General features: G+C 29.3%; 1 protein-coding gene across 3 annotated transcripts in view; it reads left to right on the top strand.

The window, feature by feature from the left end:
• Nucleotides 1-16024, top strand: part of LOC142318898 (uncharacterized) — a 419416-nt gene that overhangs the window by 375329 nt on the left and 28063 nt on the right. For all 3 annotated transcript variants that reach the window (XM_075355545.1, XM_075355544.1, XM_075355543.1), the window contains exon 13: nt 1996-2220. In XM_075355545.1, coding sequence (XP_075211660.1) covers nt 1996-2220 — 225 coding nt within the window. The remainder of the gene's footprint in view (nt 1-1995; nt 2221-16024) is intronic.

Raw genomic sequence — 16024 nt, 5'->3', positions numbered from 1 at the left:
GGGCCAAAGCATACGTAAACTAGACCAAAGAAAATTGAACAGAAAAATGTTATATTTTCCAATGAATTCCAGTTTTATTTTCAGGGGAAAACAGTTGCCTCTGTATATATTACAAACACATCAAATAAAAAAACTTAAGCAGTCTGTAGATTGCAGCAACCAGTTAACACCCTAGAAAAATTGTTTAGGATTGTTTCACATTTGAAAGCTCTACGAACTCCTTAGTCTCAGAGAATGATACATTAAAAAGTATGAATATATCAATATTCTATAAGCAGAGCATGTTGCATAGCTTCAAAAACTGTTCCAGCTAGAAAATGGACTATTTCAAAAATACTTAAGCCGTGTTGTAGTACCAGAAATGTAAAACATTTTTTTTTTAAATCTACATTTAAGTGTTCCAGGGACCGAGCAACAACTCTGGCAACATTAATCGATTGAAAATAGGTAGGAAATCGTCAAAAAATAAATAAAAAATAATAGAAGAAGAGTTAACTGTATCATAAAAAACTGACCTCATCTCAGCTATAAAGCAATGGTTTTATGTGAAATAAACAAAAAAAAAAAATACTGAATCTTTTTATATAAAAAATAAAAATAAAGGAAGAAATATTATCTTACCATTACTTTTGTGGCAAGTTGATATAGTTTTCAAGCTGTTTCTCACAGAACAACCACCAATTTCTTCTACTCTTTTGAAAATGAGAATTCTACCACATTCTCAACTTCATCTCTCCACACCAGTCTAAGCCATTTCTTTCTTTGTGCTTGAAAGGAGCCCAGTTCCACACCCATAGCAGAAGTCTCTCCTTGCCAAATGTCTCTTGTCCCATATTACTGAAGTTGTTTCTTCTATCACATCAGTAACTCAATTGGTGACATCCATCCTTATTCATTCATTACCTCTCATTCCAAATCCTATCTACTTTAATCATATCACATCCTCCACATCTCCATCTCCACACTATTTAATCTTTTTTCGATGATTTCCTAAATACCCAAATTTCTTACCAATAAGCTACCTATATGTTTATTTGATTATCGATAGTGCCTATATATCTATTTTTTAGTGCCATTTTTTAATACTTTTATTCAATAGCATAGACTTCATCAATCAAGTCAATCATTTCCTATTCATTTTTGTACTGAATACACCTTTGTCATCTCAGTCATCTGTTGATGAGTGGTCCCTAGGTACTTTAACTAATCACACACTTCTATAAATGCATAATCTTAAAATCGTGACCCTTCTCTTACTTTCTAAAAAGAAATATTAATTCATAAAATTTTACATATATAACATTTTTATAATTAAAATTTTTTTGAAAAACAATTGCATTCAGATTAATTTCCTATTTAAAACACTTTCTCCACCTTGTTACAAATCTTCTGTAGCAAGTTTGAAAAATAATTATGTTTTGTTTTCCTTATCTTGTTATGAAAAAGAGGGCTACCTATGGTGATTAATCTGGACATTTCATGTGGAGGTCTCAGGTTCAAATCCCAGTCATGCATGGCATCTTTTCATATGCTACCAATTTCCACCAGATTAATGACCGTAGCATCTTGATATTCAAGATGTTACCTACTCAGCCACGGAGGTTGGCAATAATAATACCAGCAGTAATATTATTATTATTATTGCCAGTAATACAGCGATAATAAAACCAGTAGTTGTAACAGCACTGTAAAACTGAGTATTCTGATTATTCATGAAATCCTGAAACTCTGAACAAAAAAAATGTTAAAGAAATGTAATAAATCTGAACAAGAAAGTGAATTTCTTTAGAAATATCTCAAACATCAATTAAAGCCTGTCGAATAAAAATACGCTTTTAATGTTACTTTCTATAAATATTGAAATGAAATCTTTTAAATTAAATTATTTGTTTGTAGAAATTTAATAATTCTGTTAGTTATGCATTTATCTGTTGTTCAGATGGTTCAAAGGAAATCTAACATAGTAAAGTTGTGCTATGTAATAAATTGTTTCAGAGGAGAGCTAGTGAGACAAGTGAGTTAGGGAGGTGTGAAAAATCTAATGGAGGAAGAAATTTGGATCTTGTAAGATCTGGACTTGATAAAGAAAAGGTTCAGCAACATGAACAATTAATGGAAGAGTTCAAGTTAGCCCATAAAAGAATGTTTTCAAATGGTGGTGCATCTCCTAATTCAGTTCCAAGTAGTCTGGCAGATACCACATCAAGTTCATCATTACAGGTAAATCGTTTCAATCTTGTTGTTTTTCCTTTGTGTAAAACACCCCAGTAACGAATGTTTATTGATGTATTCTAGTATCAACACTTATTCCATTTTGTTACTATGTATATAAAAAACCAGTCGTAACAGCACTGTAATACTATAAATTCTATCATCCATGAAATCCAGACACTCTGAACAAAATAATGATAAAGAATTGTGATAAATCAGAACATGAAAGTGAATTTCATGAAGCTATAACATGATGAGAAATAAAATATTTATACCTGTATTAAATCAATAAGAGAAGGCCTGTACTGAAATTGTGTTCAATAAGGGCAACCAACAACTTAGTTTGGGTTGAAGATAAATGATAACTATTAAAGTAAGAAATTTTTCTCACAAAAGTAGGTTTTTCAATAATATAAGTTATTTTGTCAAACCATCTTAAGTACCAATTAGGATGGTGCAATAAAGGTTTAACAGTTTGCACAATGCCTAATAAAACCCATTAGGGATAGGTATTAACCAGTTATTGGTTGTATGCATATTGTGATTTCCTCAAACTATCTTATTTTCCTAACCTAAGAAGATGAAGAACTCCTTCGCCAAAGAACAGTGGAGTTTGTAGAAGAAAAAAGCCCAGCAGCCACCCAATAGAAGAAAGAAGAGGCCTTCACTTTTCCCTGTGTTGCCCTTTTTCAGGACCACAGGACAATGGCGGTTTACAGAAATGCACACTAAAGAATAAAAGAAGGAAGAAGAATGAAAATCAGCCTACTACCAAAGACTGGAATCCGATCAAAAGCTTTTTCCTCCTTCCCAAAATCATTTCATCATCAGCACATGTGACTACCTCCAGAAAAGGAGCGCACTGCATCTAGAGCCTCGAAAAGTACATTCCTGCTAGGCCGGAAAGCTCTAGCATCGAACGGACTTCAAGGGACGGAGTAAAGGGGAATCACGCCAGGAGAATGACACTCTCACGGAGCTAGTCTCTCAAGTTCATCTTTAATTTTTATTTTGTTAATAATTGCCGACCTTGAGCTTTCCTGGTAGCTCACCATCCCTGCAGTTCCTAGGCCTAAGCCTTTACCTGCAGTCCTCAAAATGCCCTCGGACGTTTTGTGTTGTAGCGCTTGCGTTGATGTTCTCCCTCAGCCATCCTCAGCATAAAGCCCCGCCTTCTTCGGACGGTGCCTTGAGTCTGTACACAAATACAGACACAGTCGTCTATTTCAATGTACATCGCCCCCATCACATTGTCCTTGTATTCAACCTGTCACTCTGCAAATAACTATAACATCACTGTATGCCTTGCATACAACCTCAAATCCAACTGTACAAAAGCCAGAGTCCCCATCGGTTTCTTGGAAGGACAATCATTAATGTAAAGAACCTCCTTACTGCAGTACAAGCAGAGTTCTGCTTTTTACAGTTCTTGGCTGTATGCCCCAATCCTGAGCATCTAAAACAACGGCTTATCTTTAAAGTCTTTGATTTTACACAAATAATAATCGATAAAATCTCGACCCTTACCTACAAAATCAGCTCGCAACCGTTTGTTGCATTCAACAACAGAGTGGACATTGCCACTGTCCCTCTTACCAGCCTTGAAAATAACCTTGAACAAATCTTTGAATTTACCCGCTGAATACATTGTATTCTGAAATCTAAGAGCATCGGTGAAGTCTTGTTCACCCAAATTCCTTGGCACATCATAAATTATCAAGCGTGGGCGAAGAGGCCGCTCCACCACAATTTTAACAGAAAACTTTCTGAATCCTTTAATGTTTTTAATCTTGCGCTTTAATGTAGACATTTTAATTGCGTTTTTAATCTTGATAATATCATAAACCGGGGCTGCTATTATATTACCATACTAACCCCGTAGGGGAAGACATCCACCTTGTGATGTTACTGGTTGCCACATCATTCCCTCTGTTCCGAGCCCTGAGGAGCTTTACCAGAGGACACCTTTAGACCCTCTAACTGATTACATCTCACAGTCATCAGCCAGCCTCGATCGGGATGCCACCGATGTAAATGGCTTGGCAGATATTTACATCAGTAAAATACAAATCAGATTTTGTCTTCACGTAGGCCACAAACGGACATCTTCACATCCAACCTAACATGATTCCCTCAAACTAACAAACCGAGACTGTGAAAGCATGGACCCCGTGCCTAGTCTAAACTTGACAACACCATTCCATTCGTGACTGTGAATGCCTCAGAAAACGAACAAGTTATAAGTCAAATCAGTGCTACACTCATACTAATCAAAATTATGTCTTATGCAATATTATATTAACAACTCCGTTCAATAATTCTTCCCGGTCTAAAGGATTGGAATGCAGAAAATAATACCATCCACAAGTAAAACAAAATAAATATAACCGCCACTAAATAAATAATTACCCTCCTATTAAAAGAAAGATTCAGCACCAAGGGACTTTTGTCCAGGTTCTGCGATTAGAAGGGAGATAGAAAACTTTTCTGCTATCCTTGCATTCCATTTTGTTGATTTCAGTGTTATTTTTTATAAGTGAAGTTTTTCAAATACTTATTGCTAAGTAGTGTCGTGAATTTTATGTCAAAATTATTTAATTTTATGTCATTTAATATTATTGCAGTTAGTACTGACTTTTTAGCTATATTATACTTCTTTAAATATACCAGTCTTTGCGTGGCATGTTACGTTAGCTTACTTCCTGCAGTAGTGTATTTAGAGAGAAAAAAATAATACCTAATCTATTAATTTATTTTTTTTATATAATCAAAACACCCTCTTCAGCAGTAGATATCAAACATAAAATAACTAAATTACTAAATAATAATTTACTGTGCTATTATTGTTAGAAATTAATTAACCTAAATTCTTAATTTTTTTGGACAAACATTAATTTTAATCATTATCTCTGTTATTTTACTTTTTTTATTTCCAATTTGGTTGACTTTATGGATAGGGTGGTAAAATTTTTATTTTTCATCTAGAATTTGCAGGTTTGAATACCACTCAAGTACTGAATTTTAACTACCTAAAAATTTCTTCATTAAATTGCCCTTAGTAGATTGGTATTAGAAATAAAATTAAACCGCAAAAATCTTCAAATTCTGATTGCTCAACCTCAAAAATATTTTAGGAGGAAAACAAATATTAAGAGACAAAAAAGAATTTATTTTTATTTTAATATAAATGGATTTTCAGTATAAAACTGCCACTCTTAGTTTCCTGGATTTAAAGTATATAATAAAGGATGTCAGTATTATCTATCTGATTTCTCATACCTGTGTTGCCATGTAGTATCTACTTCACTTTATATCTTGAAACAGTGACAGGTTAACCTACAGTAATAAAATTTACCAAACCTTATTGTAAATGTAGGGGTTAGTGTAACAACACCGTTAAAAATAAAAGTGATATTAATTGGTAAATCATTATTTTTTTTTAATGTTTTACCTATCAGATAAGATAACTAATTTTCTCATAAGGTTGTGTCACTTTTTGAACACTCTGTAATAGTAGTTTCAGTCTTAAAAGCATAGGGGTTGGGGTAAATTTTTAAAGAGGTATTTATTTTGTACCAGCAACCCCAAAATATTGCAAATGAGATATTTTTAGTTAATTTTATAAAACTTGCTACATTTTTATATAAGAAAATAAATATAAAAATAGGTAAGTCATTAGGTAGAGATAATTTTATTACTGGTAGTAGATTAATTTATTACTGGTAGTGAGAGGTTAAATTTTTAAGTTATCCATAAATGTCATGAAAGTTCATCCAGTGTTCACCAGTGTTGCCAACTTTTTAGCTATTTTGATGGACTATAAAAATAAGATAAGAGATGTTTTTAATAGAATGTAATTGCATTTATTTTTCCTCAAAACTAGAAAGTTATTCATGCAGCTAATTAAAAATTAAGTTCATTCCAAATATAGCTGTTATTGATCAAAAACCTAAATTGAGAATCCTGAAGGGAATAAGACCATTTGAAAATCAGCATACAACTTAAAAATAAATCTCAATATTCCACTAAATTTATGTGGCAAGAACAGATCACGTGATCCTAATTGTTATTTTAATAATAATTCAATGAAGGGAATATTTGCTGAGAAGTATTGAATCTGGGTTATTTCAGAATGATGATTTAATTATTTTTTGGTAAGTAATATTTTCATCAACGCAGCTAAATTTTAGCCAGCATTTATCTACTTTGATATTTTTATTTTATAGGAATTGTTAATTTTTAGGGAAATAAATAAATTTGTATAATTTATTTTACTATATTATTTATTAAAATAATCTTTCTAAATTAAATTAGAAAACAAATTTAACACTACTATATTGAATTCCATGAAGTTCATGAAAAAGAACTAAAGTGGTTGGATTAAAGTACTTGTTTGCTAATTTATTATTATTATTAATGTGCATTGATAGTTTTAATTTCTGATAAAGATCCCCTTTTAAACAATAAATTATATCTTAAAATTAGTATTTATTGTTTCTAATACTTAGATTATTGAGATTATATTATGTTAGAAGAAAACACTGTCATATTAAAAAGTAAATAAAAGTATTAAAAATTAAAAAGGTACTTTATTTTTTTACGTTCTTGAGTATAATAGACATAAAACTTGTAATAAATTAACAAAGTAAACTGAAGATGTAGGTGGTAGTAGGTATACTGAACTTAGATGATAAACCAGTAACAGAAAGGAATGTAGAATGACTTTAAACTACTAGATGAATTAAAAAACAGAATATTGTTTAAAAAGACAACTTATATTTTTTATTGTTAAACAAAAGGTTTATATCTCTCTTTCACTTTTTGTTTATTATGTGCCATTACTATAGTAATTGTAGGCAACCTTACATAAGTCATAAGTTATTTTTTTAAATTTCAAAATTAATTTGAAGAAACTTAGCAATCCATGACAGACTTAATAAGGAGCAAAGCCAATTTTTTTTTGCCTTCTTCACTGTCCTAAAAGTACTAACGTATATCAGTACAAAAAGCCTGCTGAAATTTGGGGTTGTTCTGCTGTAAAATGACACTCCGATTCAGTTTACCATAATTCATCGCTGTGTTTTGATCCCTCTTAGTGTAAGGATGTTCAGTGTTAAATGTAAGGATAAATATTAAACATCTTCACTCTCAAAGAAAATAATAATGACTGATGTCTCTTGAACTTCAGGTCCTTTACATACATCATATCCATACAAAAAATGAGGCCAGGTTGTAAAAAAACAACAAATTAATGTATTTTTCTATTGTTCAAAATAAATTTTTGAATACATATCAAATCAATAGGAAAGTTCTTTCACTTATCCTGTAAAACAAATAAAAGACAGCTTTTTATTTTACAATATAAAATCTAATAAATTAAAACTAAAGCAATTTCGTAGATTTTGAAATATTATATTGCTATAAATACTAGTCAGAGGTGCTTTTCCTGAAAATAGTAATGATGTTTGTTCACTTTATAATCTTTACCTGAGGTATAGAGTATGCTGTCACCAGATTGATGTGCTGATGGAATTTTTCCTGATGTGAAAAGTATGCAGGTAGTTGGATGGATTTCCCCCAATCAGCATATTACACAGTTTCTTTCTGGTCATGGTGCTTATTGAGATAGGTTGGCCAGATTTGGTTTGATTAATTCAGGCTAGCGTCCGGGTCTTGATGATGTCCACCATGTCTGCCCCAGGTACGAAGCTGAATGAACCAAAGTAGTTAGAGAGCTTGCAAGAATCATTTTGGCTTTTATCTGCAAGTTAATTGGAAAACCAAAAGGGAATGAAACATAGTTGCTGGCTTCTTAGATTCTTGGCTCTGCAAAAGATGGCTGAATGAGTCAGATGCTGTTATAAATAGATAGAATAGCAACCCAGGTGGGTAGGGGTTGACCTGGGTGCTTACTTCAACAAGATGGGTATTTTGGCATCAAGCCCCGGTTAGCTGAGATATTTGCTGTTAGGATGAAAATGGATGTGTGGAGAACTCTGTTATGGAACGGGGGGGGGGGGATGTAGGCATTGACCTTGCTCCTGAAAGTGGATCACAATAGAGAAAAATAGGGTAAATTTCCATTAGAGGTGTATTAAATTTGTGAATCTGTTTCTTGATTTTTAAGTAAATCAACAGAGGACTTTGAGTAAATTAAATCGGAGGACAAAATTGTTTTGTTGCGATCAATACTTGTTTTGTTGGTATGATGATAGCATTTTTAGTGTTTAAAAGACTCATTCAAGATCTGAGTGCATAGTCTAATTCAAGGTAGATATAGGAAAGGTTTTGTGTGAAGGCTTCAGTTAATTTGATAGTCGAGGGTTGTAAGTTATGGTAGCTGGTTGTGGTTGGAAGAGGCCACATGAAGATGACAGTAGGTTGTATAAGTATACTGATGGAAATGTCTGCCGAGACGTTTATGTTGGTGGCATCCTAACAGAGGCCAAACTGATGACTGTGTTGTGTTATCAAGTTTAGAGGGTGTAAAAGACGACTTTTTATAAAGTCCATCAGGGCTAGGAATGGAGGGGGTGGTTTGGTTACTGGGATTGTGTTTAAAATTTATATTGTGTTTTAATCTATGCTTGATTAATGATTTGTTGTTGCAAGTTATAAAAATATTTCTTATTAAATTTCACTAAAAGAAGGAGGTTCTCAATTTAACCAGTTAAATTTTTTTAATGCATGCATTACTTTCTACTGAACAGAGCAAATTATATAATTCCTTTTTTATTTAGAAAATTTTTGTTTAAAAACTGTGAATGTATTGGCATTTATAAGAAAATTAAAATAACATTCCTTTATCTTTATTATGTACCAGTATATTGTAATAGCTAGAGAAGAATTTGTTTTATTTTGATACTGAGATAATAAGTATCTATCTCTACAACTTTAAAATTAAATTGTGTTTTTCATGGATTTATTAAAATTTAAAAAACCATGCGTTCTGAAGAATAAATATGAAAGAATTTAACAGATACAAAAAAGAAAAAGAGCCATTAATAAAATGTTTAAATTAATTTCAATAATTAACTCATATTATATTTAATTTTTTTTTTCTGTATTATATTTAATTCATATCATATTTTTTACCATTTTATTTCTTTTGAGTGGGTTATAGATATGGGAAGTATTTTATTTTGTAGCCCTATCAATATTTTAAATAAAAAAGAATAAAATTTAAAAAAAGATCTAAGAAATATATTTTTTGAAGTTGGAATCAAATTCAGACTTAGTTAACTATTCAGAGTGAGTAAACTATTGATAGTTATTTTTAATTTAAGGTTGATTTCAGGCAGTCAAAGTTTAATAAAAACTTCAACATTTTAAGAAGAAAGAACAATTTTTTAGTTTAAAGTTGTTTAAGTTTGTTTTATTATTCCTTTTAAATTTTTTTTGTTCACTCAATGAACAGTAAATTTTATATAGTTAATTATTATTAAATTATTTGTGTCCTTGTATTAAGATATGTTAATTTATTAAAACTAAAAAAAAAAATTTTTAAATACATTATGAGAATTCTAAAAATAATAATTGAAGAAAGCTGTTGTTGATGAATGTATTACAACAATTTAATTTTGTTTTACTGTTGTGTATTGTGTAACATGCTTCCCATACACACGAATTTACTGCAATTGTTCAATACAACTGAGAAAAAAATATTTTATTTTAAATGAATTTTAAATATTACCAGATTGTCTGATGTACTTTGTGCATTGCATTCAGTGAATAATGATTGCAATAATAAAACTAAATGAAGCAGTAACTTGATAAAAGATAAGAAGCAATAAATTAGATTTCTTTTTGTTAGCTATTATTAAACAAATTACAGTAATTAGGAGTAAATTGGTTTGTATTTATTGCACATTATATACTTGTACAAAACCTATTTTTTATTATGGCATGAAAGAGGTATTATAACAATAGTCTTATGTTGTTGTTTCTGTAATATAATTTATTACATAATATCTTAACATAAAAAGATAAAAAATGTACCAAACTATTAACAACATACTTAAAAAACTAGAAAAATAATGAAGGTGGATTAAATAATTTATTCCTAGAAAGGTACATAAGTGCCATATTTAACTCCTTATTTTGATTAGCATTGTCTTATATATTTTGAGTTATCTTATAACACTCAAAAAGATGATACAATAAGTAAAAATTAATGTTAAATTTATTTGTAAGTCTAAATTTATTTATTTATTACTATTTTTTGTTGAAATATTATTACATTAATAAGTAATTTATTTACTTCCTTAATAGAATTACCTTATGAGTTACTAAAACTTATAAAAACTTTTTCATATCAAGCCTTTTCAACAGATTGCTAAAAATTAAAAATGCAACGTAAACTTAATAATTTTAAAAGTGAAGGAACAATTTTTATTTTTTATTGAAAATATTGAAGGAATATGTAGTTATAAACCAATATTCTCTCTTGATTCAATGAATTCAATTTTAACTAAATGTCATTGATTTTTTACTTCCTTGTACAAAGTAAAGGAAGTATTGTGGTCGTAAAAAATTTTGGTTTTCAGATTTCAACAAAAATATCCATTTTGACTATCCTTGAATCCATTTTGATTAGTTTTGGTGTGACGTCTGTACACCAAATTTTCCGCGAAGTACATATGTACTTTGCATAACTCGAAAACTATTAGCCGTTGGATGTTGAAAATTTGGATTTAGGATTATTGTAACATGCAGTTGTGTACCTCCCCTTTTGATTGCAGTCAATTGGACCAAAAGTGTTCAAAAAAGCCCAAAATAAAAACAAATTTGGAATTTGGACTTTTTCTTAATGCAGTAATAAGCCATCATTGAGAATTTTTCAGTGATATATCATAAGTGGGGTACTTTTTTTCATTGATTGCAGAGTTATAGCTAAATAAAATTCTAATTAATGAAATATTTGGTTCTTACAAGGGGAAGGCACATTGGTTCAAATCTGTCTTCATCTCCTTTTTTATAATTCAAATATATTGATTATTAATAATTATTAACATCTGATTGAAAAAAAAATACAATAAATAAATAATAATTCAATAATAATAAAAAAATTGAAAAAATATCAGAAGTTATTAATGAAATAAAATTTTGTGTTTTTCATTTTAAAAAAATGTGTATATGTAATTTAATAGGTGTACGAGAAAGTTATATGGTGTCCACTGCAGACTTTTTGTTCTGATAGTAATCTCAAATATGGATTCCATTGGGTACCTAAGTTTTATCACCAGTTTTTATGCATTTTTATAAACTTTTACAGTGTAGTTTTTCTTTATTTTTCCTAATATTGTTTTACAAGATTTAAATCTTATTTTATTTACCTTTGTTTTTATATGTATAATTTTTATACACATAAAATGACTGTATTATTTATTTTATTGTTTTTTGTTGAATTTTAAAAATTCATTAATAAGAATTTATGATATGAAAAGAAACATACAATTTATAAGTAAGAACAAACCTGTAAATTTATTCTTAAAATATTATACTGTTATTTTAAATTGGATTCATCATTAATGTCTTTGTAAAAACTTTTACAGTTTGTTTTTATATTTTTTTGCTGATAAAATAAAATATATATTTATTACTAATAGGAAATTATGAACTCTAAACTCATTATCTACATAATTTCATTATTAGATAATTGTTATTATTATATTCTAAAAATATTGTTTGTCATAACTTCAACAATTAATGCGATTTTTTTTGTTTTATATATTAAAAAACGCTCTCTTTATTGTCTTTCCTTTTTTTTATAATTGTATCTCTTAATCATTTGTAAACTCAACCAAACCTCAAATGCTCAACAGTTAGTCTTTTCATTTCTAGAATGACTATTCCTGAGAAGAGAATACATTTAATTAAACCCCATAAACCAACAACCTTTTGTAAATTTATATCATAATGTGTAAAAATCAATTAAACATATATTATTCTTTTAAGTGGTTATCAACCTGGGTTCAGCAGTATTAGTATCATCAATAATGTCAAGAACAACTGAGTGGTGATCATGCTAACCATTTTCCCAGTAATTCATAGGTTGTATTTAGTTTTTTATAATGATGTTCTGTAAAAAATTACCAAAAAAATGAACTATTTAAAGTTAAAAAATAAAAATGTTCATTAAGTAATTTTTTAATTTTACACACTTATTTTAATATCTTACTTTTAATTTTTATGTTCCTCTATAATTTTTGTACTCCTTAGGACTAAAATCATGTTATGTTTTAACTAGATAAAAAAATCACATTTATCACTATATACTTATAGTTACGTATAATTTTCAGATACCTATAGGACCCTAATGAATGTGCTTGATATCTGTAAAATAACTAAACCAAAAGACTTAAGTCAAAATTCAAATCTAGAATCTTTACTTTGAAGTGATATGTTTGATCATTTTCCTCAAAAAAAGAAAAGTAGAAAGGATTGCTCTATTTGGTTGTTACTTCAAAAATAGAGCTTATAAGTACTTTAAACATAAAATAATGCTTGTATTGTTTAGAATATTAAAGAAAATCTGCAGGCAGACAATTTTGGTTTTTAATATACAGTATAAATGATTGAAGGGTGATTATTTTTATTAACTACTGAAGAAGTTGCAACATACAGTGCAGGAATTACTAATTTATATTTAATGATGAGCGATATGGATTGCTTTGTATTGTTTTGAAAAGAGTATTATTTATTTGATTTCTTGTTTTTATTAAATGTATTCAGTTGTATATACTAACAAAATGTATCTGGTAATTAAAGCTCTTTCTTGTTGAGAAGTAGTGTTTTTATTTTAAACATTTTGTTTTACGTTTTCTAATTTTGGAATATATAGCAACAGTTGTTAAAAGATTGAAATTTTGTTATTTTTGTAATTAATATCAACTGCTATAGTTATTAGCCACCAAAAATGCTAATAACATGTGATGAATAATAGTTAGTGTTCAACAAGTAATGAGACTGATTTTCAGAGAAAAATTTAAAGTGAGCAAAGTGGCAGTCCTGTTTGTATAAAGTAGTCAGATGTGTATGATATAAATTTAATTGAGCATTAGTGATCATTCGCGTAAATTTTGTTGGGAAATCGCCTATTGTGAAAAAAACAATCAACTTTACGTGATTCAGTTTTGTGTTCATATTAAAAAATCAGCTTCTGAAACATACAAAACATTGAAAGAAGCACTCATTGAAGAATATGTCACATGCAACGTGCCGCATTTTTGGTGGGTCGAGAGAGCATGGAAGATGTGATGAGAGCGGGTTGAACGAGCATGCGTCAATTAACAATGTTATGATAAACACAGCGAGCATGATCACTTGTAATGGTGTATGGCAATTGAGGGAACAGCTACACACCTCAAAAAGCAGTGCACATAATATTCTTGGCGAGATGCAGATGACATGCATTGCGTGTCATTAGGTTCTGCATTTTTTAATAACTGACAAATGGAGTACGGCGTATTCGTTACTAGAGCATGGATACCGGTGTTCTTTGGTGATTGGGTTTCAATTAATTAACCACACATCTCAGGAATGGTCGAACTGAGTCTGTACAAGACTACACTTCATTTACAATCATACATATCATCCTCATTCATCCTCTAAAGTATTATCTGAAAGGTAATTACCGGAGGCTAAACAGGAAAAAGAAAGGTACCTTCAGGAAATACTGTAAATGCTCTCTGTTACATCAGTCCGCTGAAAGATAATGCCGACTCACTTCAGAAAAAATTGAACAGCTTCTCTTGCATCATGATAATATGTGTCCTCATTTTGCTCAGATAGTCTGCGAGTGGCAGACTATGAATGGAAAATAATTAAAACTGTTCTTCACTTATCATACTGGCAGGATCTAGCTTGTTTGACTTCTAGCTCTTACCAGAGGTAAAGAAGGACCTGAAAGAATGAAAATTTGAAACAAATCTACAGGTCATAAAAGCTGTGGAGGAGAAATGTTTATTGCTTTGAAAGATCACCTAAATTTCATGTTTGAAAAGTGGATCAAATGCTGGAAACAGTGTGTTGTACTTAAGAGAATATTTTTAAAAAGAACATGTAATTATAGATTTAGAATAATTTTTTTTTAATCTCAACTGTTGTCTCATACTGTTTAGACTGCCCTCTCACTTTTAAGTTCAATAATCTGTAGGAACCTGTTTACTAAATATGGTTTCACATATTTGAATTACACTTTACTTTATATGTTTGAATTTTACCCTTCAATTTCCTAAGACATTGTAGGTACTGAGGAACTATCAGTTTGTAAGATGATCCAATTTACTGTCTTACCTAGGATCTGAAATTTATTATTACACTGATCATATGTATCTTTTACTTAATAATACTCGTAGTTGGGTATAGTACAGTTGATAATTATGTACTGATGGGTAATGTAACTGGTTTCTTATAAAATTAAAACATTTACAGATAGTATTAGTAATAATTTATGAACTCTGATTATGTTGTATTAAAGATATATTATTGTTAATTTCATATACAGGATGAGTATTAAAGATTTTAATAATGTGAAATATATACTATCAAAAAATTATTATGAAACTTATATAAGAAAATTTGTTCAACAAACTGGATAATTGTTTGTTGTGATTAAGTTATAAAACTGATTTTAAATTATTATTATTGTTATTCTCAATTAAACATTATATAAAAGGAGCATGTTTAAACATCCTTATAATTATCTGTTGACAAGATTTCTTATCTGAATTACCTGTGTTGATTAGGTATTGTTTTCCCAGGTGAGCTCATTGCTGTGATCCCCACTACAACAGACATTCTCTTTCTCTATCTTATACAATTCTCTTTCCCTCCCCTCCCCCTCTATTTCTCCTCTTGTATCTCATATTATATTTCTCTCCTCTCCTCATTATTGAAGCCATACTACATATCTCTCTCTCACTAACTTTCCAGTTATGAGTGGGAAACCATTGTTTGTCATTCGTACTTACTATGTAAGTTTACACGTTATTTAATTAATTTATTTAATACCTATAATATTTTATATTATAAATTATAAATAATAGATATATTTATGAATATGAATTACATAATTGTTTGATTGATTTTTAAATGCATTGCTTGCTGATAAATTTAAAATAGCTATTATTACTCATTATAACATCATAGTAAATTACAAATATAAAATATGTCATAGATGCTGCAGCAGCAACTTTTTTTCATATAATTTTTTCTTTTTTTAATTATCAATCAACCAAACAGTTTTTTAATTATTCTTATATTTAATATTATGATTTTTGATGATACTTCTTTAATTTTTTATAAAACAATAAAAAAATCATGAAATATTAATCTTGTCTTGTGCTTGCATAACTTAAGCTTTATTTTGAATTAAGGAAAATTCAACTTTAAACATTGAAATGTGTATTATTGTATATATTTTTCCATCTTTTGACTATTTCAAGTTATCTTTCCATTCCTCTCTATTTTATAATATTCATTTAATTTTAAATACTCTATAATCTATATCCTCAGAATTTACTGAGTATATTTATTATTCTATGATTGTTGGTAAACAAACAGTACCAGTTATTTTCCTTTTTTTTGATAATGGTGATCATAAAGAGTTGAAAATCCAAATTTGCTTAGAATTGAATTCAGTACAGATTGAATGAGAGGTTTAATAGTTAACGCCTCTTATTTTTATGTATGAGTGCATGTAATTTTACTTTTGTGTTTAAATTTTATTTCTTAATAAATATTAGATTACATATTAAATCATTTTTTTACCAACTTGGCTTTTCATTTCTTAAACTAAATGTATATATAT

Source organism: Lycorma delicatula, chromosome 2 (genome assembly GCF_047948215.1).
Source record: "Lycorma delicatula isolate Av1 chromosome 2, ASM4794821v1, whole genome shotgun sequence".
Lineage (NCBI taxonomy): Eukaryota > Metazoa > Arthropoda > Insecta > Hemiptera > Fulgoridae > Lycorma > Lycorma delicatula.
Note: the sequence above shows the minus strand (reverse complement) of the source record. Positions and strands in the feature narration are given on the sequence as shown.